Raw genomic sequence first — 27,593 nt, 5'->3', positions numbered from 1 at the left:
GGCCATCATCAAAAAAAAAAACAACTATGAACAATAAATGCTGGAGAGGGTGTGGAGAAACCGGAACCCTCACCGCAGTATTCTTGCCTGAAGAATCCCATGGACAGAGGAGCCTGGCTGGCTACAGTCCATGGGGTCGCAAGAGTCAGACACGACTGAGCGACTAAACCGCCACCACCACCTACACTGTTGGTGGGAGTGTAAACTGGCGCAACCACTACGGTGAACAGTATGGATGTTCCTTAGAAAACTAAAAATATAGTTACATATGATTCAGGAATCTCGTTCCTGGACATGTATCTAGAAAAGATGAAAATTCTAATTGGAAAAGACATATGTGCCCCAGTGTTCATAGTGGCACTATTTAATAGCCAAGACTAGACAACAAGACGCAGAAGCAACCTCAGTGTCCATCAACGGATGAACGGATAAGACGTGTTGTGTACACAACGGAATACTGTGGCGTGTGCATGCTCAGTTGTGTCTGACTCTTTGTGACTCCATGGACTGTAGCCTGCCAGGCTCCTCTGTCCATGGAATTTTCCAGGCAAGAAATACTGGAGTGGGTTGCCATTTCCTTCTCCACGGGATACTCCTGACCCAGGGATGGAACCTGTGTCTCTTTTTTTTTTGAATCTGCACCTCTTGCATCTCCTGCATTGGCAGGAGGATTCTTCACCACTTGCACCATCTGGGAAATCAATGGAACATTACTCAGCCATAGAAGAATGAAGTAATGCCGTTTGCAACAACATAGGCGGGTCTAGGCATCATCATATTAAGTGCAGTAAGTCAGAGAAAGACGTGCATGATATCACTCATTTGTGGAATCTAAGAAAAGGGATACAAATGAACTCACAAAACAGAAACAGATTCACCGACATAGAAAATAATCCTATGGTTACCACAAGGGAAGGGGGGTGGGGAAGGGATAAATTAGGAGTCTGGGATTAGCAGATACGAACCACTACATATAAAACAGATAGACAACAAGGTTCTGCCGTACAGCACAGGGAACTATATTCAATATCATGAAATAACTTGTAACGGAACAGAATCTGCGTGTGTGTGTATATATATATATATATATATATATATATATATATTATATAATTGAATCATTTTTCTGTATACCTGAAACTAACACAACAGTGTAAATAAACAGTACTTCAAAAAAAAAAAAAAAGAATTTCCTTTCTCTTTCCCCACACTCCTAGCCTAAGGAGGTCGGACAGGAACTGGTGAGCTGGGGAAGACAAAGAAGCAGAAGACTGCTTTCTGCCACCAAGTGGCGTAGCTCTAGCCGGTGGGATAGGGCTGGGAGGGTTTACACTTAAATCTCTTTTCAAGTTTTTTTTTTTTAAGTTTTGTTGGTTGCCTTTTCAGGGAGAAATGGTGGCTCAGACAGTAAAGTGTCTATCTGCAGTGCGGGAGACCTGGGTTCAATCCCTGGGTTGGGAAGATCCTCTGGAGAAGGAAATGGTTACCTTTTCAGCCTTCATCTTATAGGTGTTATGCACCTACTTTGGTTTGAAGCAGAAATAACCAAATTTGTTGTTAACTTCCCCACGATTTTGTGCTCAGGCAAAATCCATGTCCACAAGCTCACCCCTCCCTTAGGCTTCCCCAGAACACAGTGCCCATCTGATGGAAGGTAGGCAGCAGGAAGTCTATATGCCACCCCACTCTTCCCCATCCCCATGGCCCGGCCCCAGCGTGGTCTGAGCTCAAGTCCCATTTTTATTGAAATATTTAGAAGAGCATGGAGGAGACACATTGAAATAGCTGGGACCCCAGGGTGGGAGGCGGCGGTGGATTGAACCCCTGCCAGGAAGGCTCACCTTGAGCAGGGCTGGTTTCTCAGTCTCCTCATTGGTTCTGGTCCTGACTGCCAGCCAAAGAGAGAAAGATCCAGGCTGGGTGACCCAGGAAGGAGGCATCCTGAGGGAGTCTGGGACAGGGATGGAGGAGGGGACAGCTGAGCATTCCTCCCAGGGGTGGAGGGAGTGGGAGGGGAGGTGGGGCAAAGGGGCTGAGAGACTCAGGGTCAGAGAAGGGTCAGAGAAGGATCAGGAACTAAGCCCATGTGCAGGCTTGAGTCCCTACCCACACTTTCAGGGGAGGGGGCATGCAAGGTCGCTGTATGCCCCAGGTATACATATGGCTCTCTCGCACCCCCAGTGCTTGGCATTGAGACCTGGGGCTGGTCTGACACCTGGAGAAATCTGCATATGGACTAGGTATTAGACACTGGTGAGGCGTCGCTATTAAGTCTGTCCTCTGTGATGAGGTCTTGGTGGTTACACAGAGTGTCCTCATCAGAAAAGCAACCTGAAGGATTTCTGGGTGAAATGACATGGTGGCTTGGGCTTACTTTCGTTCATTTATTTTTGGCTGCACTGGGTCTCGGTTGCTGCATGCAGGCTTTCTCTAATCGGGGGCAGCAGAGGCTCCTCTCCAGTTGTGGTGCCCGGGCTCCTCATGGCAGTGGCTTCTATTGTTGCAGGACATGGTCTCTAGAGCCGGGGCTCAGTAGTTGTGAGGCACAGGCTAAGTTGTCCTGCGGCGTATGGGATCTCCCCCAACCAGGGATCGAACATGTGTTCCCTGCATTGCAAGGAGGACTCTTAATCACTGGAGCACAAGGGAAGCCTCTTGGATTTATTTTTAGTGTACTCCAGTCCCCCCACCCCATCCACAATCAGGGCTGCGGCTGCTGCTGCTGCTAAGTCACTTCAGTCGTGTCCAACTCTGTGCGACCCCAGAGATGGCAGCCCACCAGGCTCCCCCGTCCCTGGGATTCTCCAGGCAAGAACCTGGAGTAGGTTGCCATTTCCTTCTCCAATGAATGAAAGTGAAAAGTGAAGGTGAAGTCACTCAGTCGTGTCCTACTCTTAGCAACCCCATGGACTGCAGCCTACCAGGCTCCTCCATACATAGGATTTTCCAGGCAAGAGTACTGGAGTGGGGTGCCATTGACAATCAGGGCAGATAGTAGAAATGAGGCTTTCAGGATATCAATCATTTTTGAAGCTGGGTGAGAGGTTCTCTTTACTTCTGTGCGTGTTTGAAGTTTTCTATTAAAAAAATTGAAAACTAGTATGAAGACCCATTGGGAAAGACCCTGATCCTGGGACAGATTGTGGGCAAGAGGAGAAGGGGACCAGCAGAGGATGAGATGATTGTTGGATGGCATTGTTGACTCAATGGACATGAGTCTGAGCAAACTCAGGGAGATAGTTAAAGGACAGGAAAGCATGGAGTGCTGCAGATCATGGGGTTGCAAAGAGTCGGACATGACTTAGCAACTGAATAACAATGAAGAGTAGCCTGGATCAGTTTCTGCCTTCCAAGAGGTACAGACTTATCTGCTCACTTTCACCAAAAAGCTGCCTCCCGGATTCTGCACTGGACGGACTCCCTCTGAAGAAGCCAGGGGGTCTCCACCAATTATTTCTTCTGTGTGCTCTTCTGCATCAAAGACCAGATGATGGTGTGTTAGTCAGCCAGTCATGTCCAACTCTTTGCAACTCCATGGACTGTAGCTCGCCAGCCTCCTCAGTCCATGGAATTTTCCAGGCAAGAAAATACTGGAGTGGGTTGCCATTTCCTTCTCCAGGGGATTTTCTCAATCCAGGGACTGAACTCGAGTCTCCTGCATTGCAGGCAGATTCTTCTGTCTGAGCCACCTGGGTAGCCCGTTTCCAAATCACAGGAAAAACGACCAATAGGGCAAACGCACAACCTCTGGAAGCGCAAGTAAAACGTAAAACGGGTGGTGGGGGGAGGCATGAGAAGACTCCTGAGGGGGCTTGCCGGTGAACCACAGACCGCCCCTCCCCCCTGCTGTCAGGGTGCACTCACCCAGTGGGAACCACAGATGCCAGGATCTGCTGAACTTCCCCCCCACCAGCTCCAGCTGGCCCTGGAGGACCCCCACCCCACGCTTTCACCTCTGACCTCGTGCCCTCTCTCCTCCACCTGCCGAAGCTCTCCCAGCGTGTTTGGATCCCCCGCCAGCAGCACTCTGCACACAGATGCTGGAAAGCTGTTTGCTCAACAAGCAAAGAGCCCACAGCGGCTCCAAAGTGAGCACCGAGAGTCAAGCCACCCAGCCGCTGAGCCGTCCGTACTGCTCAGTGCCGATCTGGTTTCTGCCGCACCCAAGCCCTCTGCTGGTTTTTCTCCTTCCTCTCGGATCGCTTGTGTTTTACCCGCCCTCAAAGTCATCCGAGCCCTGAGCCCCGCTGGCTGGGTCAAAGGACCCCCCCACCCCCACTCCTTGCCCTGGTTGCCCAGCATCTGCAGATTCAGCCACATCCAGATTCAGCCATTGCCGGCCTCCCGCAGAGAGCATCACTCAGAGTGCCATCTCCAGCCAGAGTTGCGTTCTGCACCTGCCGGCCGAACGCCTGCCCACACTACACTTTGATGTCTCGGAAGGCTTCTGACTTCACCCCAACTGCCCCAGGCCCCCCCATCATCCTCTTTCAAGCTCGCAGTGCTCCCCATCTTAGTCGACGGCATTAACATCTGCCCAGAGGACAGTCAGGGGCCTGGGCCTCACCCACTGTCCCCACCCCATCCATCACCAGGCCCCCTGCCGATGTCACCCCAGAAACCTCTCTTGACAATCCATTCACCTCCCCCATGTTCACTGCCTGCACCCCAGTCCACGGCACCATCACTTCCCTAAGTTGGAGTCTCCGCCCCTCACCTGTCAGTCTCTGCAGTTGGATTGAGAGCTGATGTGGCCACAGGCCACTGGGAGGAACACATCTGGCTTTGCTCCTGGGGTCTCCTGTTCCAGCAGAATCCTGGGGTCCTAGGCCTTGTCTGCCTGAGAGGTGGTGAGTGGTGGTACATGACTACTGCTCAGTATGTTAATGAATACCTGCAAGACTAATACTGGGCATTATGTTGGGCATTTTGTTTAAAATGCAGGCAAGTAAGAAGGTGGCAATAATGGTCTAGATACATAACTTTTCCATTACTGAGCTTCGAAAACAGTGGACACATATCGAAATACAAGGAGATCTTAGAACTTTTAAGTCAATAATGGGTTCCTTTCCCTTCTCTGATCTGGTTATTCCTCAATTATTAATTAAAAAATCATTATTTTTGCCAGGATTTACATAACCAAGTCAAATAACAACTGGATATGACAATTAAGCTGAATTCTTTTCATTTTTTATTTTTGGCTGCATTGGGTCTTTGTTGCTGTGAGCGTGCTTTCTCAGTGGAGGGCTACTCTTCATTGAGGAGCTAGGACTCCTCACTGTGGTGGCTTCCCTTGTTGCAGAGCATGGGCTCTCGAGCATGTTGGATCAGCAATCGTGGTGCACAGGCTTAGTCACCCTGAGGCGTGTGGGATCTCCCCAGACCAGGGTTTGAACACGTGCCCCCTGCATGGGCAGGCAGATTCTTAACCACTGGACTGCTAGGGAAAGTCCTAAACTGAATTCTTGGGAGTTATCTAATCTGATGAAAGCTGACACACCACATACAAACTATAGTTTTATTTGCAAGTGACCCAGGTGAGAAAAAAAAAAAATCTGGATATGAAACAGAATATAGTGTGAATCATATCTAATTTTAAATATTTTAATTTATATACTTTCATGATTATAGGTTCAATAAGAAATTCACTTTTCAGATTTTATTTCATTATAGAATATATTTGATAAGGATACATACAAACAGAATCATCTTTAATACATATTGTTTACTGGTGCCCGGCACTTCCGCAGCAGGCTGGAGATGTAATAAAAAATGCTTCCCAATGTTCAGCTTCATCGGCCACTCTAAACAACCGGTGCTGTAGAGTTGACAGTTCAATTCACGTACTCGCCTAGAACAAGTAGAAGTCTTAATGTTCGCCTTTAAGTCTGTTTATTACTCTTCTGTTTTAAAATCTGAGATACATTCCCCAATGTAAACAATCGATTTCAATCTGTCACACAATCGAAATGGATAAGGCCTTCTTGAGAACGTAAGCCACCTATTGCGTTACCCATCGGAGCGCAGTCTTAGTTCATAGTGGAACAGGCCGTCCATGCACAGAAGACAGGAAGAGCAGCTGCCTTCAGAACCTGGTGGAGCCTTCCAGACTTCTCCCGGCCACGGGTGTATGGTACGCTAGAGAGAGACCTTTGTGACTTGGTCTACTTGGTCTTAAAATACAAATATACAATGTCCATAAGCATTAAAATAGTAAAGCCTAGCCTGACATATTTATCATGAATTGCTAAAATCCTATACAATACCATATCATGCCAATTAATATACAGAGGAAGGTGGCCAACTGTCTCCACCACTCACCCGGGCCTGTGAATGGGGGACAGAGGGGATGAGACTGGTGTAGCGTTAAGCGGCTGACTGCATGTGGTTAGGCAGACAGTCCAGGGACTCCGAAAGGCCTGGGTACCCTGCTGCAATAGTTAAGTTAATCTGAGGCAGAATTTGCTTGACACGAGAAGAACCTGACCTCTTTTCTCACCAGCCTCCCAGAGGGACGACTGAACGAAACCTTAGAAAATGTCAACCAAATAAAGTCTTATTTGCATTTCCTGATTCAGTTGTGCAGATCAGTTATCCATTTGCTTCTCTCCATCGATTTATCCTTTTAGGACCAATTAATCAACAGTGATCACGATTCAGTACCTCGTTATCATAAATATTTGACTCAGCAAGCTCGATGGCGAGACACTAAAGCCTATATACAATCTTTGAAAAAGGCATTCTGTGACTGTTTTTGAAGAGTTCATAGAAAAGTTATGAAGGATACGCCAGTCACTTCTCAATGTCACTGTAATGTAAACCGTGGCATCTTTTTTATATTAAATGTTTCATATATCGTACAATGAAAGAGAGACCTGAACGGCTGACCCGCTGTGACGCTCACCGATCCGCTAAGCTAAGGTAACCGGTAAAGGGCATGGTTTTCCTGAGGTTTGTGAGGACGTTGCAAACAAAGCAGAAATCACAGTGACCGAGCGAGATGCGAGTCTGTGCCCCCCGGCCGTTCTGTGCCCCCCGGTGCTTGCCGGGACTACACGACCCGCCACTGCATGATGCTTGTGTCTTTGCCGCCAGTGGAGATGAGGTGGCTGTCATCGCAGAGGAAATCGACGTTGGTGACGTGACTGCTGTGCCCACTGTACACGTGGCTGGGAGCCTGGGAGGAAAGACATGGAGGGCAGTGAACGCTAAGCCCGGGAGAAGGGTCAGAAGTGCTGGAGTACCTGCACATCGAGAGGCCTATCTTGTGGGGGGGACGGATGTGGGCAAGGAGAAGTTCAGCCCCAGAGGCTGCTGTGCCAGGCACCCCAAAGGAGCGGGAACTGGTTGCAGGGGTGGGGGGTGGAGGGGAGGGGTCTCCTGGAAGGAGAGGTCAGGTCTGGGGAGGATGAGGAGGAGTGGTCCAGGCATTGGCTCAGCTCAGCAGGGTTAGAGCAGAGGGAGCCGTGGTGGAGGGCAGAAGGGTGAGGCCCAGGAAGTGCAGAGAGGGAGGAGCCAGAACCACGCTGCGGACAGGGCTCTCTGCGGAGGGCAGTTGGCTGATGTCGCTGCTGCCTGGTTTGTGCCCGGTGCTGTCACCCATGATGTCTTTCTATTCAACTACCAGCGGCCCGGTGGGGGGAGTGTGCCCTGTCGGGGGCGATCAGAGAAGGAGACTCTACCCGGAACTGTGAGCAGGGGTATGAAAACAGGTGCACTTTGCCAAAGTCGTCGCCGGTCGACAGGAGTTTTTTCTCTCGGGCCCGAGAGGCGGCGTTGATGTCGGTTCCGTCCGAGCCTTCTGGCCACACTCCTAAAACAAAGACCCCAAACAGAGCACTGGAAACACGAGGGCCATGCTGCGTGGGGACTGGCCACTGAATTTCCATGAGAATAAAAATGTCCCGGATTTAGAAACCAGGTCCAAGGAACGCTTTGTCTTGGCTCCCAGCCTCGGTGATCATTTCCCTGCAGGCCACCCCTGGAAATACCCATGGCAAAGCCTGTTCTGCTGAATTAGAGCTGCAGTAATAGTCCTCCTGGGCTTCCACCTCTCTGGGGCCCCTTCTTGATGCTACAGCAGAAAGTGGGACAGAATCCCTGGTTCTGGACGCAGTGCCTTTCCTTTATCCCCAAAGCATCTGATGGGAAGCTGACTAGTCCTTAGCCTGCAGTTTCGTAACTTTTCTTTTTTGGGGGCAACTCTTTACATATGAGAGTAACTTCTGAGACTGCCTGTGCCTTTCAGGTGTTCCTTGCTGTCAGCCCTTCATGGCTGCTGCCTGCCTGGTGGCACTGGGCAGGTGGGGTGTGGCCTGGGGTCTCCTGATCATGGCTCCAGAAAACCCTATTCGTCCCAGTAACTTTGGATATGAGAGACTAGCACACACATGGCTTTCTCAATAGGAAGTCTGGAGTAAACCCAGGGCATTCTAACCTTTAACACCAAAAGATGGTGAAACGCCAGCTATAAGGGAACTTGTGGAATGCTGACCGACTTACTGACTTATGGTCATACATAAAGAATCTCTAGGTACTGCCTTTTCTTTTTAATTCGACTAAACTGTGGCAATTTGTTTTAGATCATTTATGAATATTTAATTTAAACTCCTAAAACTTTGAAGGAGGTAAAAAAATTAGTTTAAGGGTCAAAAAAACACAATCACTCTAACAAGTGACAAATAAATCGATTGGGTGCCATCTGGTTCACTGGGCTTCCCAGGTGGCGCTGGTGGTAAAGAACCCACCTGCCAGTGCAGGAGACATAAGACCCGCAGGCTGGATCCCTGGGTTGGGAAGATCCTCTGGAGAAGGCCATGGCAACCCACTCCAGTACTCTTTTCCTGGAGAATTCCCATGGACAGAGGAGCCTGGCGGACTACAGTCCATGGGGCCACAGAGAGTCAGACATGACTGAGCAGACTGAGCACACACGTACATCTGGCTCGTTGATCTCAGAAGTCTGACACAAGTTCGTATACAAGGATTCTACAGAATTCTCTCAGGACCCATCGTGTACAAGAGCAAAGGGTTCTGGTTCTTCTTGCCTGGCCATAGCTGGACAAGCCTGGCCCTTCCCCAGGGCAGCAGGGAGCGTGTCCTGAGTCCCATGGGGTCCATGCAGCAGCAGAGCAGTTTGAAGCCAACCAAGAAAGTGCCTCACTATGGGAAAGTCATTCTCAAAGTAGACACACCTTACGTTGGAACAGAATGAAAGGTGCAGAAACCTTACCGAAGACGTGGAACCCCAGCGTGCAGGTGTACGTGGCCCACTCGATGTCTCTCGTGGTCTCCACGCTCACAACCTGCTTACAGGCAGAAGGAACCCCTGGAAGGGCAGACACAGGTCTGGTGACATCTGGGCCAAAGCCCCCCTCCTCCCCAGGCAAGGCTGGGCCCCCAGAGCCAGGCCTCATCGGCTACAGAGCCCTCTGGGAGAGGGACACCGTCCACCTCCCAGTCCCCTGGGGACCGTGCTCACAGCCTAAGCCCCGAGGCCTCGGAGGGGACCCCTCTTTCATTTCTTCCATTTCTGCTCGTCTCCTTCTCTGGGTCTGTTCCCCTGTCTGGCTTCTTTTCTTTGATAACCTCTGGTTCTGAGACCTCCGTATGCTCACTGTCCCCCTGGACACAACTCTGCCCCCTTCTGTCAGGCTCCCCAGCCTTCTTCCAACACACACTTGGGCACAGGCGTGCACCTGTGCACACACACACACAATTCTTTCAGCTCCGAGTTATGAAAGCTGACGGAAACTGGTCATAACAAGTACCTGTGACCTCACAGGTGATTTGTGTGTTCCTCAACTAAACTCTCGCTGGAGGAGTTGACCAGTGAGACCATGTCTCATACTATGACCAACTCTCATAGACCATGTCTGAGAAGATTCTAGACTCACAGCCCGTCCCTGGAAACCATCCCCTGCTTCTGCCCTGCATCAGGCAGGGCCACCTGCCCTGCCTAAGGGAGACCCCTTTCCTCCTCTCTCTTAACAGGGGGGTGCCCACCTCCCTACCCACTGGCTCTTGATGTCTGCGCCCTTTTATCTGAGCCGACATGTCCTTGTCTCTGAAACAGGAAGAGCCGGAACGTGCTGTGGGCCACATGAGAGCATGTGGGTGAAGCGCACTGCACTTCTCAGTGCCTGCCGGGAGGGGCGGAGACCGGACCCCCCTTGGCCCTGGGGCCCCCGTGCTCAGCACATGGCAGGTGCCTGACGGATGGAGGGGGCACCAGTGCACGGAACGCAGCCTGCACCGCCCATCACCCACGCGTGGCCTGGCCCTGCCTGGGCTCTGACTTGGCCGGGAGGGGCGAGGGCACCGCCCATCACCCGCACGTGGCCTGGGCCTGCCTGGGCTCTGACTTGGCCGGGAGGGGCGGAGGGAGAAGGAGCAGGGGCCCCGGGGGCTGCTGTCCACTCAGCAGGGCAGACCTCATGGTGTCAGCTGGGAAGGGTGACACCTTCACAGGGCTCTGGCCTCTCGCTGGCACAGCTCTGACCCCTCTTTCTGCCTCTCCCTGCAGGGCCGGGCCTTCCCCTCTTTGGGGACCAACCCCCAAGTATCTCAGTGCCAAGCAGGGGGTTGTCCAGCCTGTCTCCTCTGCTGAGCAGAGGAGGAATTGAGGCCGAGAAACATGGGCAGGCAGTGGGTTTCTGCAGGAGGCCTCATCTGGAGTCAGAGTGGAGCTCCAGGAGATCTGCGCCCAGGCCTGGGGAGCCACTCACAGTAGAGGATTTCGTAGTCTCCGGAATTTGACACGAGGAACTGTGAGTTGACAGACCAGTCCAGGTGGGTGATGAAACTGGAATGACCCTGGGAGAGGGAAAACTGGGTGAACCTCACTCGCCTCGCAGATTCCCACCCACGCTGACCGGACGTGTTGAATGACTGCGGAGACCCACAAGGAGTGGCCCGCGTGCTCACCGAGCACTTGCCGACCCGCGTGTACTTCCTCCCGTTGTCACTGACTCCATATATGTAGATGCAGTTGTCGTGGGAGCCTATGGCTAAGAAATTCCCATCTGCAAAGACACGCAAGGTTACGCTTCATTCGTTAAGAATAACCGTTTTATCAATGGCAAAGGATAATGCTCGCGGCCATCACAGATGTAGAAAAAATAGCCACGAATTATTTCAAAGAGACAATATTGCTTTTGAATGAATCCGATACCCTTAGTGATGGTAATTCAGTCTTAGCCAAGTATTTCCAAGGACTGAAATCGCTTTTTCCGAGAGTGTCCACGGAGCTGAATGTCCCATGGATCACACAGAGAGTACTTCCTGAAGCACAGGCATAAATGATGAGGCTTAGAAACAGCATCCTACCTGGTTCTTTAGTCACTCAGTCGTGTCCGACTCTCTGCGACCCCATGGACTGTAGCCTGCCAGGCTCCTCTGTCTATGAGATTTCTCAGGCACAAACTCTGGAGTGGGTTGCCATTTCCTTCTCCAGGGGATCTTCGTGGACCAGGGATCAAACCTGCATCCCCTGCACTGCAGGCAAATTCTTTATCACTGAGCCACCTGGGAAGCCGCTTATGGCACCCCTTTGCCACGAGCATTTCCAGCACACATGTTGTCAGAAAGACTCAGGAACCAACCTGAAGTGGCCAATAATGGACAAATTGTTTCACCTATCATAACCATCATAGATTGAAACATACCAAACACACTTAAGTTCATAATGACACCGAAGCTACCACCACTAACAACAACTGATCATTGTTAAAGTGAACAGAGGACAAACTCATTATCCTGAAACTGGTAAATAAAGTGAAAGAAATCAAGTGTCTATCTTGACTTCCTATGTGAACTCTGCCATATATCTTGGTCATACTAACAAAATAGTATCTTGTTTAGGTAACAAAAACATATTAATATTATGGATGAAGAGAAGTCACTCTTCATAGACGTATTATATCTGACAAATGAAGAAAGGCTAAAATAGGAAAACCAATCACCAGCCTCTGTTTAGGGATCGAGTGTTGTGCAGCGATGGCTCTAAAAGCACAGAAAGTGAGATGAGCAGACTCAATGAGTCTCAGGTAGGAGGGAGAGACCGGGATGCACTGAGCCGGAAGAGGGCCTGCATTCCGAATGACTTTACAGGAAATACAGGGACAGAGGGACGTGTGGGGAGGGGGGGACGTGTGAGGACAGGGGGACGAGTGAAGCAACACCACAGAGATGCACTCAGCAACACCCAGGGTGTGGAAATTGCTCCAGGAAAAACGAGCTTCTTCAACACATAAACTGCAAGAGAGGATGGCGTGTGTGTCAAAGAGAGAGACAGAGAGACAGACAGACAGGGAGGGAGGGAGCACGTATGGATTAAAAAGACTTACAAGTATAAAAGGGGCTTCCCCGGTGGCTCAGACGGTAAAGAATCCGCCTGAAATTCAGGAGACCTGGGTTCGATCCCTGGGCTGGGAAGATCCCCTGGAGGAGGGCATGGCAACCCACTCCAGTGTTCTTGCCTGGAGAATCCCATGGACAGAGAAGCTTGGTGGGCTACAGTCCTTGGGGTCGCAAAGAGTCGGACACAACTGAGCAACTAACATGAGTACAAAATGGACATATGATGACTTCCCTGAGGTCCAGTGGTTCGACTCCATGCTTTCACTGCCAAGGACTTGGGTTCATTATCTGGCCAGGGAGCTAAGACCCCCTGAGCTGCTTGGCATAGCCAAAAAAAAAAAAAAAAAACCCAGCCAAAATTGACATATGATCAGTATTCTTAGCATTATTCATAACAGCCTGAACACAGAAACAATCCCATATTCCCTGTTAAATGGACAAAGCAAACATGCTCTACCCATAAAACGGGATACTATCTAGGCGCTAAAAGGGAATAAACTACTGACACATATACAGTAGCATGAATAATCTCACAAGTATTATTCTAAGTAAAAGAAGCCAGATGCAACAGGCTACGTGCTGTAGTACTCCATTGATAGGAAATGCCCAGAAAAGACAATTTATAGACACAGAACAGCAAATCCATGGTTGCCTACGGCTGGGGCTGGGAGTGGAGATGAGTTACTAATGGGCAGGAAAGGAACTTTTGGGGATGATGGAAAGGTTCTAAAACTGGATGGTGGTGATGGCTACACTGCTCTACAGATTTACTAAGAATCACTGATTGTACATTCATAAATGGTAAACTATTGTATGTAAATTATACTTCAATAAAGCTGTTAAAAAGTTTTCATCTTTTTTAGATTTCTCTCTCTCCATATATATATAGTTCTCTCTCCACATAAAGATATCAGTTCAGTTCAGTTCAGTCGCTCAGTCGTGTCCAACTCTTTGTGACCCCATGAATCGCAGCACGCCAGGCCTCCCTGTCCATCACCAACTCCCGGAGTTCACTGAGACTCACGTCCATTGAGTCAGTGATGCCATCCAGCCATCTCATCCTCTATCGTCCCCTTCTGCTCCTGCCCCCAATCCCTCCCAGCATCAGGGTCTTTTCCAATGAGTCAACTCTTCGCATGAGGTGGCCAAAGTACTGGAGTTTCAGCTTTAGCATCGTTCCTTCCAAAGAACACCCAGGGCTGATCTCCTTCAGTATGGACTGGTTGGATCTCCATGCAGTTCAAGGGACTCTCAAGAGTCTTCTCCAATACCACAGTTCAAAAGCATCAATTCTTCGGCGCTCAGCTTTCTTCACAGTCCAACTCTCACATCCATACATGACCACTGGAAAAACCATAGCCTTGACTAGACAGACCTTTGTTGGCAAAGTAATGTCTCTGCTTTTGAATATGCTATCTAGGTTGGTCATAACTTTCCTTCCAAGGAGTAAGCGTCTTTTAATTTCATGACGGCAGTCACCATCTGCAGTGATTTTAGAGCCCAAAAAACAAAGTCTGACCCTGTTTCCACTGTTTCCCCACCTATTTCCCCTGAAGTGATGGGACAGATGCCATGATCTTAGTTTTCTGAATGTTGAGCTTTAAGCCAACGTTTTCACTCTCCACTTTTACTTTCATCAAGAGGCTTTTAGTTCCTCTTCACTTTCAGCAAATTTGGAAAACTCAGCAGCGGCCACAGGACTGGAAAAGGTCAGTTTTCACTCCAATCCCAAAGAAAGGCAATGCCAAAGAATGCTCAAACTACCGTACAATTGCATTCATCTCACACGCTAGTAAAGTAATGCTCAAAATTCTCCAAGCCAGGCTTCAGCAATAGGTGAACCGTGAACTTCCAGATGTTCAAGCTGGTTTTAGAAAAGGCAGAGGAACAAGAGATCAAATTGCCAACATCCTCTGGATCATCGAAAAAGCAAGAAAGTTCCAGAAAAACATCTATTTCTGCTTTATTGACTATGCCAAAGCCTTTGACTGTGTGGATCACAATAAACTGTGGAAAATTCTGAAAGAGATGGGAATACCAGACCACCTGACCTGCCTCTTGAGAAACCTATATGCAGATCAGGAAGCAACAGTTAGAACTGGACATGGAACAATAGACTGGTTCCAAATAGGAAAAGGAGTTCGTCAAGGCTGTATATTGTCACCCTGCTTATTTAACTTCTATGCAGAGTACATCATGAGAAACGCTGGGCTGGAAGCAGCACAAGCTGGAATCAAGATTGCCGGGAGAAATATCAATAACCTCAGATATAAAGATATATATATATATATATTTGACTCCACCATGCGTCTTGTGGGATCTCACTCCTCTGACCAGGCACAGGGAGCACAGGGTCCTGACCGTTGCCTCACCAGGGAAGTCCCCAGATCCTTCTATACATTAACAGTAACAGACGAAAGGATAAGACCTCTGGGACCGGGCTTCAAACAACACGGGAGGGCCCAGCGAGTGGAGCTACAGGTGAACAAATGGGTAAACGCTGAAGCTGGGGAACAGGTACACGAACTCACTACGCTCTTCTAATTTTGTCCATGCTTGAAATTTTCCATAATAAAGAGTTAAAAAAAAACAAACACCCAAGCAACGTGCTCCAAAAGCACCTGTCAAGAAGGCCTGAGTGGGGACTTCCCTGGCAGTCCAGTGGTTGGCAGTCTGCCTGCCAATGTGGGGACCTGGGTTCAATCCCTGGTCAGGGAACTAAGATCCCACACACCATGGGGGTAACTAAGCCTGTGCACTCTGGAGCCCGTGTGCCGTAACTAGAGAGAAGTCTATGTGCCTCAGTGAAAGATCCTGATTACCGCAGCTGGACCTGATGCAGCCAAATAAATAAATACTAAAAAAAAAGGCACAGGTGCATGAGAAGCTGTTATAATGTTAACACAAGTTCTTCTTGACACACGGAAACAGATAAAACCACACAAGCATAGTGCTCCAAAGGAGGGAGGGGGAGAGACCCCAGGTGCCACAATTATGTACAGATGTACTGTAAATTTCACTCTGGAGGGGGCCTGTGAATGTCTTTCTTTAGAGACATCTATGCAGGGCTTTGTCTCTGGGAGTTTTATAGTGAACGGTCTGTGTCCTAACCTGGTGAGTAACGCATCACGGAGAGCTGTTCGTTTCCATCCGTGTGGACGGTGACCAAGTCTTTTGTTTCTGTGTCGAACACAAACCACCTGTGTAAACATGAGAAAAAGTACAAATCAGTTGCTTAGTGAGAATGTGAAGTCAGACTATGACAGTCACAGCCAGGCTATTAAAAACGATTAAGAGCTTAAAAATGCTCTGTATGTGCTTAACAAGAATGCTTAGCCCCAGCTTTCATGTAAAGAAAATTGCCTGCACGTGAACATTTCCGAAAGAAAGGAGCAGCTGACTGGCTATCACGGGAAAGAATTTAGCTACTGACATCATGGCAGGGCTCCTCAATGTTTGAGTTTTGTCATTTACATATGAAAGCAGAGAAAACCCTGGGCAGGGAAGATGGACCAGCATCTAACCCCAGGCCTGTGGCCAGAGCAAGCGGCAAGGGGGGCCACTGCACGAGCTTACCGAGAGATCTGGCCCGGGCCAGGCAGAAAGGGTCCAGCAAGCTGGGGCCGGGACAACCTCGGGGCTGACGCAAGCAGAGCTGGGTCAGCCTCTGACCTTCTGTGAAGCTGGTGTGCAACCAGCAGGCGAAAGAAACGACCCGGAGGATGGCAGAAGGGTGAGTAGAGGACTGGTCTTCGAATTTAGCTTCTATGGGCTCAGTTTCCTCAACTGTAAAATGCAGGTAAGGGCCCAGAATAGCTCTGCAGGCTCAGGATCCGATCAGTCAAATTATAACCGGACTTGGAAGTGCTCTGAATCCTCTAATTAGGACACGGTGCTCGGTCAGGGTGTGAAATGGTGCACATTGAACTCTCCTGCCTGTACGTTCTCAGGTGGTGGCAGCAGTGTTTTCAGGGGTGAAAAGGATCAAGGGCACCCTGCTGCCGCCGTTGCAAACTTTGATGCCATCCATTCATCAGCGTGCCCACTGAGCCAGCATCGCTATCCACTCGGGGCCCTAATCAGTACCACTCAATGGGTCTGGTTGGCCCCTGACACCTGGATTTGGCTTCTCAGCTTTGCTTCCTTGTGACTTTGTGTGTTAGTGTTAGTCGCTCAGCTGTGTTCGATTCTGCAACACCATTAACTGTAGCCCTCCAGGCTCCTGTCTGTGGGATTTTCCAGGCAAGAATATGGGAGTGGGTTGCTATTTTCTTCTCCACATTTATCTTTAATGTGCTATTTAACCTGAACACAGGTCAGAATATAAGCAGCAGAGAGACTGTAGGGACTAGCTATGCCTCTGAACACCGTGTTAAGCTTCCCCATTGAGAGCTAAGCCCAGGACCAGGACTAGAGGTGGGGGAAGCATGAACGGAGGGGAGGGATGCGGAGATGCGTGTCCCTCTCTCTTCCACCCACAGGACACTGTCTGTGATTTTGACTGCCTGGCTGGCCTCGTCCCATGCTCTGTCCTGCCACAGAGTCAGCGTGCAGCTGATGACAATAACTGGCTGGTGGCCATTCATCACAGCCTGCTTGAGTCAGAAGCTTCAGCGGTCTCTAAGAGAGGTCAGAGGTGTGTGCGTGTGTGTGCATGTATGTGTGCATGCATGGCTGTGTGGCTTTGCAGGATTCATGAAGAATTCTGTTGGATAGGTGCTCAACTCTCAAGATGTTGCCACCTATGACTTATGAGTGGTTACTCTTTCTTTATACACATGCTACAGTCTAACAACATAATCTAAGTGGTATGCTCTCTTTTGAAACATGTACAATGTACACTGTACAATATTATGTACAAGTATACAATACAGTGATTCACAATTTGTAAAGCTTCTACCTCATTTATCATTATTATAAACTATTGACTGTGCTCCCCGTGCCGTATAACACAACCCTGTAGCTGACTTTGTACTGAGCAGTTCCTACTCTTACTCCAAGCCCTCTTTGGCCCTGCCCACTTTCCTGTCCATGAGTGGCACACTTTGGAGAGCAGGGAAGCACTAACAGTATACGAATCAAGCTACAGTAAGTGTAGACAGTATGACAATCAATATAAAGCACAATCAAATCTTATAAAACGGTGACAATAATAACCACCAAAGCTGCCCGCCAGGCAACCCCAGGAGCCGCTTCATAGTCTGTCTCACTTAATCATCAGTGTTTGGCAAGGCACATATATTGCCACCTTTCACAGAGGAAGAAACAAACTCAGAGAGGTCACGCAACTGGCTCAAAGACACACTGCAGCTAGGTGGCAAAGCTGGGACTCAGGCACAGACCTGCCGCCCGGCGTATCGGAGGCCCTTGGCAAGTGAGGGTTAGCTGAGTCAAACACGAGGCTCAGGGACTGGGCAGTTTCTAAAATTTTGCAAGGCAGCAGGAAAAAGCATCATAAAACCCTCAGTGCTTTGACATCAAGGAGCCCCACAACCATCTGTGTGTGGAGGTGGGGCCTCCTCTGGGAGCGGGGACCATGGCCAACTTTAGGTTTTCCCAAGGTCCGAAATGGGAAGGCCCACTGTCTCAGGTTTCACTTCCGAGTTCTGACGTTAATTCCTAGTCGGTCATCAGGTGTTGAGCGAGGCAGCGAAGGGCTACCCTGACCGGTCGCTGGGGAAACACAGACAAGCCTCTTTCCCGTGAACCCCGAAAGCACAGGCTACACCGACACGCACTTACCTCCCAGTCAGTGTTCCGACTGCAACCACAGACCCTGAAGGATGAAAACCAGAAGACTGAGCTGGATCCTAAAATGTTGTAAAGGAAGTGTAAATTGATGGCCAGACACAGCGCGATTACATAAACACACACAAGCACAGCTCTAATCCCTTAGGGCTACATGGCCCATTAAAAAAAAACTCTTTTTTTTCTTCAGAGAGGAAAACACTTCCTTACTTTAATGAAGGTCATGTCTCAAAAATAACACAATTTTGTCTTTTTATCATTTTTCTTTCTGCATCTCGTGCCATGAGGTATCTCAGTTCCCTGACCAGGGATTGAACCCACGTCCCCTGTAGTGGAAGCGTGGAGTCCCACCCACTGGACTACCAGGGAAGTCTCTCTCATTCTATCTTCAAAGTAGAAAGTGAAAGTTGCTCAGTCATGTCCGACTCTTTGCGACCCCATGGACTATATAGTCCATGAAATTCTCCAGGCCACAATACTGGAGTGAGTAGCCATTTCCCTTCTCCAGGGGATCTTCCCAACCCAGGGACTGAACCCAGGTCTCCTGCATTGCAGCTGGATTCTTTACCAGCTAAGCCACCAGGGAAGCCCAAGAACACTGGAGTAGGTAGCCTATCCCTTCTCCAGTGGATCTTCCTGACCCAGGAAGTGAACCAGGGTCTCCTGCAGTGCAGGCGGTTTCTTTACCAACTGAGCTGTGAGGGAAGCCCATTCTATCTTATATCCTTTCATATCTACAGTAACCAGATGACAGAACAAAGACATGCTCTTCCTCCAAGTCTTGGAAGTCCCTTTGGTTGACCTCCATGCTGAATGGGAAGCTTTGCCCCATCTGTCTGGAAATATGACCCCCGCACCCAAGGCCATCAGGTCAGGACCGGATGAGCGCCTCCCAGGACACCTGGCCGTCCTAGAGCGATCTCCAGATGAGCGAGGCACACGCCAGACTTAGCGCTGGGGAGACACGCGTGTGTTCATTACTAACAAGGTGGAGCAAGGTTGACGGGAGAGATAGAGCACAACGGAAGGGAGCACTAGGTGACGTCAGACAGGGAGCTGGGCTGCGGCGTCCTGGCTGCAGGCCCTCGACTCGGGCCTTCCGACACAGGAAGAACTGCCCCTGGTGGAGGCGGACGTGGACACGCCAGTATCTGTTTGGATGAGGTCTTAAGGGGACAAGAATACGATCAAGGACATAGAAGCAACACAGTCTGGAGCAGAGTGCTGGAGAAGACTTGAGAGCCCCTTCGACTGCAAGGAGATCAAACCAGTCAATCTTAAAGGAAATTAGTGCTGAATAGTCATTGGAAGGACTGATGCTAAAGCTGAGGCTCCAATCCTTTGGCCACCTGATGGGAAGAGCCGACTCATTGGTAAAGACCCTGATGCTGTGTAAGATTGAGGGCAGGAGGAGAAGGGGGTGATAGAGGATGAGATAGTTGGATGGCATCACCGGCTCAATGGACATGCATTTCAGCAAACTCAGGGAGATCCTGAAGGACAGGGAAGCCTAGCAAGGTGCGGTCCATGGGGTCGCAAAGAACTGGACGTGACTTGGCAGCTGAACAACAACAGCAAGGGAGAGTCACTGGTTTTTCAAAGCAGGACCTACAGGGGAGGGAACGGGAAATCACACGGATGATGCTAGCAATGTGGGCTGCGTGGCCAGGTCAAGGATCAGATCACCAGGAAGAACACAGTGAGAGGGACTCTTTCCTTTCACTGAAAAGAGTGATGTGACTGAATCTGTGTTTTAGGTGACGCGTTAGGAGTACTTAGGATGAATTGAAATGAAAAGAGATTAATCACAGGAAGACCAAGAAAGCAGTAACCCTGGATGTGGAAATGGAGGCACTGAGATGCCACCGGATAAACTGGGAAAAAAAGAGAGAAAGAGAGACAGGAAGGAGACTGCAGGGACTGATTATATTGTGTGCTAAGTCACTTCAGTCCTGTCCAACTTCTTGTGACCCCAAGGACTACAGCCCACCAGGCTCCTCTGTCTATAGGATTCTCCAGGCAAGAATACCGGAGTGGGTTGCCAATCCCCTCTCCAGGGGATCTTCCTGACCCAGGGATCGAACCCACATCTCTTATATCTCCTGCGCTGGCAGGTGGGGTTCTTTACCACTAGCACCACCGGGGAAGCCGGATTACATTCCTGCGGTGCTTTTCCAAAGTGGGAGCTGTGATGAGCTCGGGGCCTCCAGACAGAAATCACGTGCACTGGAGGCTTTACTGTGCAGCTCATTTGAGGCTCATAACATTCTGAGAGGAAGATACTTGAATGTGTCTGCCCAGTCACACGGTCAGTGCGCAGAGGAGCTGGGGCTTAAGATCTTCTTGGTGTTCGGTTTAGCACCTGTGCTGTGATGCCAGGCTGGGTGGGTTGACGGTCTGGTGCTGGAGTAGCTGGCAAGGCTTTCAGCCAGGCTGCCGTGTGGACTGAGGCCGCAGGGAAGGTCACTCTCCCAGACGACTGTTGAGGATTCCTGGTTGCCAGCTGTGCACCAACCCCTCTGGTGCCAGAGTCACCTCCCCACGGCCCATCATCCCAGTGCTCAACATCCCCAGGGACCAGTCACCTCCATTCACTTGCAGATTTTCTCCAAAAGTGAAGGGCTGAAGCATGGACCCAGCACACGGAGACGTGCCGGCAACTCCACGGGTGTCGAGAGGACTCGTGGTGGGGTCTGCAGAGGGGCTGCCCCTCACCCAGGCTGTTATGTGTCATGAACGGTGCAAGCAACACGGGAGGTGCTTTGAATCACTACAGATGCAGCAGAAGACCTTGGCGTCAGGTGTGAACCGAGTGGGGTGTAAACACTGATCTTGCCAAGCCATCTGACTTCTCGAAGCTCCAACCTCCTAATCACTAAAATCAAGGTTAAAAACTTCACCTTGCAAGGCTGCTGTCAGGATGAGCAGTAACACATGTGCAATGCTCAGTATGCAAACAGTGCTCAATAAACGCCGACACCACTGCGTGGCACGTAGGGAGAGGATCCTTCAGCACTCTGATGTATGATCGGAGTTCCTTTTGCAAACTCAGAGACGTGCTGACTTTAAATTTGACCTGTACCATCAAACTCAAAGTGCAGAGATAAACTGGATGCTGTTAGAATAGCTAATCCATTCCCATCAAAAAGGTGTTCTGTAAATAGAATACAGGCTCCTAACAAGGGCTCCTCAGCTTTTCAGCCAGAAGAGACTGCACTCAGGAGACCCAACAACCAATCAGAAAGGCGTACGTGCTGTCTGAAAAAGCACTGGTAAACTTCAGAAATACATGAATGAGACCCCTTGGGGTGGTGGTTAAAGCAATGCAATTTGAAGGCGATAAATTAAGTGACACTTTCTTTGGGACGAATTTATATCACCACCAATCTCATGCAAAAAATAAATAAATAAACCCATGTGCTGCAGATGCATTTTTATAAGAAAGACGGACTAGGACACGCAGGCCTACCTCTATGACTTTGTCCCAGACGGGCCGGTGACCCACGGCGTCCCACAGGGTGGCGTGCCTGTCGTGCCCACAGGTCAGGAACTGAGGTTTGGAGGCATGGACGGCCAGTCCCCAGAGCTCATCAGTGTGACCCTGCAAAGAACCGAGACAGACGGACGCCCCTGAAACATCACCACCAGCACGCGGGGGCCCTACAGAACACCACGGCTCACCACAGGCTCTGGAACTGTGTCCATCTGTTTCTCTTCCTCCCACTGAAGCTGAGGAAGGGGATGTTAATATAAAACACAGAAGAATCGCCTCTTTGTAACGCTGTCTGTCTTATTAAAGTGAAAGTGTTAGTTGCTCCCTCCTATCTGACTCTCTGTGACCTCATGAACTGTATAGTCTGCCAGGCTTCTCTGTCCATGGGATTCTCCAGGCAAGAATACTGGAGTGGGTTACCATTCCCTTCCCCAGGGGATCCTCCCAACCCAGGGATTGAACCTGCGTCTCCTGCATTGCAGGCAGATTCTTGGCCATCTGAGCCACCAGGGAGGCCCTGTCTTATATTGTACTATTACACAGCATGAAGGTGTTTGATGGACTTGTTGAGCTGACGCCTACCTGAGTGATGGGTGTGAAGTCCCCCGACAGTGTTCCCTGCAGAACAAAGTTTCTGGTCGTGCCTATCAATATCACATCGCCTTTTCCTTCGGCCACTGTCCGTATGGGGCCAAACTGTTCTGGAATCTGCATGGAAAAGATTTCAGGTGTCATTAAATTACTAGTTCCATCATTCAAAACAGTTGTTTACTTATTGTGATAACAGCTTCTATCATAACGACACATACACACACACACGTAACAAGGAGACAAAGTACTTGAGTGAATGATCCAAACCCCAAATCTTACGTTTAAACTCCATACCTTTTATATACCTTGAAAGAATGAGCAAGAGTAAGGTTGTAAAAAAAAAAAAAGAGGAACAGCTGGGTGTTCTGTGTGACCTAGATGGGTGGGATGGGGGTGGAGGGGTGGCAGGGAGGCCCAAGAGGAAGGGGCCATAGGTACAGGTGAAGCTGATTCACTTGTTATACAGCAGAAAACAACAGCACTGTTAAGCAATTATACTCCAACTGGAAAAAAAAACCCCTACAATGAGGCACCTTTTTTCTGGACAAAATAAAAAAATAAAAAAGACTACTGGGTACTTTACTCTTTACTTGTTAAGACTTCTGATAGCAGAAGCAGGTAAAATTTAGGGAGGAAGGAATATGTAACATGCTGTAATAAGTAAGAGTTCTTAAAAATTTATTGTAACTTGCAATGATAAATCCTTTGGCAACTTTATTTAGTTTTGAAATCCACTGCTCATGCTGGTACACGTGTGATTAAGTGTTAATAAAAACGATTTCAAAATACACCATTCAAGAACAATTTGCTATGATAAAATAATTAGAGGTTCTTGTACTTTTTCAAAGGAACAAAAATCACAGCACTGTGGTTCTGGGATGTTAAAGAGTGGCCTGTTCTCATACAAACTTCTTACGAGTGGGTTAGCATAGATCTGAGAAAAGATGATAACAATCCATGCTGATAATGAATTACAGATACTTAAAAATGGTGAGTGTCTTCCATAATACTAGATGAGGCTTTGGACTGTTTCTTAGGATTGCAATGCTGCTTAGGTTCAAAAAAAATGCTGGTCAAATATTATTATAAAAAATGCTACCACAATTAAAGTCTCCATGAAAAGAAAGTGATTTCCAAAACTCAGATGAAGGCCTTGCTTTATGAAGAGCGGTAATCAGCAAAACAAAATTCTCACACTGTCAGAGCAAGTGTGATGCTGTTCTCTGCTGTCATTGTGCTGTGGGCATCTGAATTAGAAAGCTATGGTTTTTCCAGTAGTCATGTGCAGATGTGAGAGTTGGACCATAAGAAAGGCTGAGAGCCGAAGAATTGATGCTTTTGAACTGTGGTGCTGGTGAAGACTCTTGAGAGTCCCTTGGACTGCAAGGAGATCCAACCAGTCCATCCTAGAGGAGATCAGCCCTGGATATCCACTGAAGGACTGATGCTGAAGCTGAAGCTCCAGTACTTTGGCCGCCTGATACCAAGAGCTGACTCACTGGAAAAGACCCTGATGCTGGGAAAGACTGAGGGCAGGAGGAGAAGGATGTGACGGAGGATAAGATGGTTGGATGGCGTCATCAACTCAATGGACATGAATTTGAGCAATCTGGGAGATCGTGAAGGACAGAGGAGCCTGCACGCTGCAGTCCATGGGGTTGCAAAGAGTTGGACACGACTTAGCAACTAAGCAACAATAAAGTTCTACACGGTGTCCACACTATGCTGGAGGGGAAGGTCCTCAACCTTCAGATTGATGCCAACCTTGGTTTCTGTCTGCTCATAATTTCCCAGGGCCTGGGAAAGAAAATTTAGACAGTGTGTAGAAGGAATATTGAATTTCTTGCCTCTGCCTCCTATTGGAGTCCAGGGTTGCTAATTAGGTAATAAGGAGGTGAGAGAAATGCCAAAAGAAGTCAAAGCTCTAGAGACAGTGCTGGTGTTCAGTCACGTTCAAAGCAGGTACTCAGTAAATATTAGTTCCAAGAGACGGTGTCTCCAGAGCAACATGCTGGCAGTTACAGGGAAAAGACAATAAATATTTTAAGGATTAATCAAAGTGTGGATAATACTCCCTCGTAAGATTGGTTCTATGATAATACTCTAGACATGAAATGTGACCACCTCACCGTTTATAAATTGAATTCCATTTTAGTAAACTGCCTTCATGATTTTATATAATATGTTACCCCATTTAGTAAAATTTTCTCAGTACAGTTTTCAAAACGGTAAGCAAAAGATTTCAAACTCATAAGGAAACTGGTTGACATAATAGTTTAAGGTTTAAAAAGAGTGTCAGCAGTGTGACATGCTGTCTCACCTCGGTTTTATGAAGCTTCTGGTAATTTCCATCCCAAGAAATGAGCTTGCGGTCCTTCCCTCCTCCCGACACAAGCGTGCCGTCCCTTAACATACAAAGTGCGAAAATACCGCCCTCGTGGGCCCCTTGAACCGCGTAGCTTATTCGATTCGTACCTAAACACAACGAGAAAACCATGCTTAGGACGTTGTCCAAGGCCTCACCTCTGCCCATCTCATTTTTTGTTTTAAAACGAGATTATCAGAACATCAATGCAGTGTGAATCTATAAAGGATTCAATTTCTACATGTTCTCAGAGCACTAGATAAACGAGACAAACGCAGAGAAGGGAATGGCTACCCGCTCCAGCGTTCCTGCCGGAGAACCCACGGACAGAGGACCCCGGCGGGCTGCAGTCCACGGGGTCGCAAAGAGCCGGACACGACTGAGCGGCTAACACAGACAAACACGAACTGGGTTACTTTCTAATCAAAGAACACAGGGCAAGGGGGAGGGGGATGAACAGGGAGCCTGGAGTCAGCAGATGTATACGATCACGTGTAGGATGGATACACGACAAGGTCCTATGTAGAGGGGCTGGGAGCTGCATTCAATATCCTCTGACAAACCACACTGGAAAAGAATATGAAAAAGAATACACAGGGCTTCCCTGGTGGCTCAGTGCTGAAGAACTCGATAAAGAATTTGCCTGTCAATGCAGGGGACGTGGGCTTGATCCCTGGTCCAGGAAGATCCCACAAGCCTCAGAGCAACTAAGCCCATGCACCACAACCTCTGAAGCCCGGGTGCCTAGAGCCTGTGCTCTGCAACAAGAGCAGCCACTGCAACGAGAAGCCCACGCACCCCAGCGAACAGTAGCTCCCGCTCGCCCCAACTAGAGAATAAAGACCCAGCACAGTCAAAAAAATAATAAAAAAGAGGACATACATACATATATGTACAACTGAATCTCCTTGCTATATAGCAGAAATTAACACAGCATTGTAAATCAACCATACTTCATTAAAATAAATTAAAAAACAATAAAGGAAAACATGCCAAGATGAAGCATATAGTGTGCTAGGAGGGCTGAGAGATGAGCTGGGGGTCCCTGGACAAGTGGCCTGATTGCTCTGCCTCAGTTTCCTCCTGGGGGTCATGGGGCTGCTGCTTTTCCACGGCACCGCTTTCAGGGTGCAGTGAACCCGTGTGTGTACACAGCCCGTGGCACTCAGAGTGGCAGCGGTACTACCAAGGTCACCGAGTTAGCCCGACATTACCCCGGTGGCTCCGCTTCTGCCCTCACCCCACAGCCCAAACACTGAGACCCTGGAGTACAGAGATGGTGCATTGTCTCTGTTTTCCTGGCACATGGTAAACACTCATAAATGCTCACTGAACTCGACTCAACGTGTTTCTGAGTAAGGAGTCCTTCCTATCACGCTGTTTGCCCACTGATGCCCACCTGACTCATCTGTATGCCCAGTGTCCAGCACATGGCTTTGGACTCACAATGAATACTCAGTCAATGTCTGCCAAGTGCTGGGTGGACCAGAGAAGTTAAACGCTGTAGAGCTAAATAGTCTTCGATGATTTTCATCATTACAAGCTGTTATTAGATCTCCCCATAAAGTGATTAAGTCTATTACAACATCTTGGGCTTAAAGAACCTTTTAAAACAACAGAAGCCAACAGCTTACTAGTCTCATTTTCCTCTGTCCTGGTTTTTTGATTCCAAGTTACACACACACACACACACGTATGTAGGTACCTATGTACCTTGGAATCAAATAGTAAACTTGGAAATGATATTAACGGGCAATTCTTATGGGATTTGGCTTCTTCCTTAGAACATTACCCACAAGAGGCTGCTTGAGGAGCGTCGATGTTACCTTTTCCCCATACCAGGATGTTGCCACTTGAATCTCCGGTGATGGTGTCACCGTTTTCAGAAAAAGTCACACAGAGGACGAACTTTGGCTTTTCTTGCTTCTGCAGAATGTTAAAAAAGAATATATATATATGTAAAATCAAGACATCCTTCTGTTTTTAAGAACATCGAGAATCATGGGCACCCCGAGCTGGATGGTGTCGGCTGTGGCTACCACACCGTGTGCCTTTCCTTCTCATCCACCGTTACACAAATTACGCCCTGAGATTATCCGGTCCAAAGTATCCGGTACTTACACGGCTGCAGGCAGTTAGAGCAGGGGAGGCTGTGGAGTGGCTAAGGCGGATAAAGCAGTCCTCCAACTCAGCCTCTGGGCCTGCAGGGCATCAGGTGCCATATTGGTGCTCTCGTGAGGCCTCAGATGCTGGGCTAAATGGCACCAAGGTTGCCCATCACCCTCAGCAGGCTTGCACTGCAGTCTCCTGGGCACCTTCTTCATTGCTCTGTACAATCAGCAGGCCACAATGAGGGCCATGGCCCTCTGGCACCCTGGCTCTTCTCCCTGTGTTAGTCCTTCCTTATCAGCGTCACCAATGTTATCCATGAGGGGCTCCCCAACTCTGTCAGGGATCTCCAGGAATAGTCTTTATCATGACACCCCCACTTTGGCCAATTAAATTCTAAGGCTGTGATGCCTCAGAGCTTCCTTAAATGCCAGGGGATCACAAGCACCACTGGTGAAAAATAAAAGGAGAGATGCAATTTCACCTTACCTCAAACAATCCTTGCTTCTTAATAAGGGAGCTTCCTTCTAGTGTCCAGAAGTAGAGGTGGGACTTTCCACAGGTTACGATTATATTGGTGTCGGTGGGGTGGAAATCCGCGGCAAATACAGCTTCGTTCGAACACTTTGCACAAAACAGGAGAATCAGATGTCTCAGATCTCTTGAGACTTAAGGAAATAAACTCTGAACCACAAATAAGTAACTCATCAAGGTGAGCACCAAGACTCTTGATACTTCGCCCCTTGAATTCATCTTCTCTAGTCACTAAACTTACGTCTGTGTGCGCCGACACCTCTCCCTGTCTGTTTCCCCCACAGCCCTGCGGACAGGACCACAGAGTCTCCTTCTGCATGGGGACTCTCAGGACCTGGCATGGAGCAGGCACACAGCCATGCTCTGGCTGAAGGAGGGGCTGGGACTTAAGAA

General features: G+C 48.8%; 1 protein-coding gene across 6 annotated transcripts in view; it reads right to left on the bottom strand.

Annotated features, from left to right (window-relative positions):
• Positions 1-5,590: 5,590 nt before the first annotated feature.
• Positions 5,591-27,593, bottom strand: part of EML1 (EMAP like 1) — a 204,593-nt gene continuing 182,590 nt past the window's right edge. For all 6 annotated transcript variants that reach the window (XM_061395312.1, XM_061395308.1, XM_061395311.1 and 3 more), the window contains 12 exons: positions 27,156-27,290; positions 26,384-26,483; positions 24,513-24,667; positions 22,184-22,309; positions 21,578-21,709; positions 18,103-18,170; positions 15,472-15,560; positions 10,927-11,024; positions 10,728-10,815; positions 9,233-9,328; positions 7,683-7,813; positions 5,591-7,177 (listed from right to left, as the gene is read on the bottom strand). In XM_061395312.1, coding sequence (XP_061251296.1) covers positions 7,052-7,177; positions 7,683-7,813; positions 9,233-9,328; positions 10,728-10,815; positions 10,927-11,024; positions 15,472-15,560; positions 18,103-18,170; positions 21,578-21,709; positions 22,184-22,309; positions 24,513-24,667; positions 26,384-26,483; positions 27,156-27,290 — 1,344 coding nt within the window. In that variant the 3' untranslated portion in view covers positions 5,591-7,051. The remainder of the gene's footprint in view (positions 7,178-7,682; positions 7,814-9,232; positions 9,329-10,727; positions 10,816-10,926; positions 11,025-15,471; positions 15,561-18,102; positions 18,171-21,577; positions 21,710-22,183; positions 22,310-24,512; positions 24,668-26,383; positions 26,484-27,155; positions 27,291-27,593) is intronic.

This window comes from Bos javanicus, chromosome 21 (genome assembly GCF_032452875.1).
Source record: "Bos javanicus breed banteng chromosome 21, ARS-OSU_banteng_1.0, whole genome shotgun sequence".
Taxonomy (NCBI): domain Eukaryota; kingdom Metazoa; phylum Chordata; class Mammalia; order Artiodactyla; family Bovidae; genus Bos; species Bos javanicus.
The sequence above is the reverse complement of the archived record's forward strand: the minus strand, read 5'-3'. Positions and strand labels throughout refer to the sequence as shown.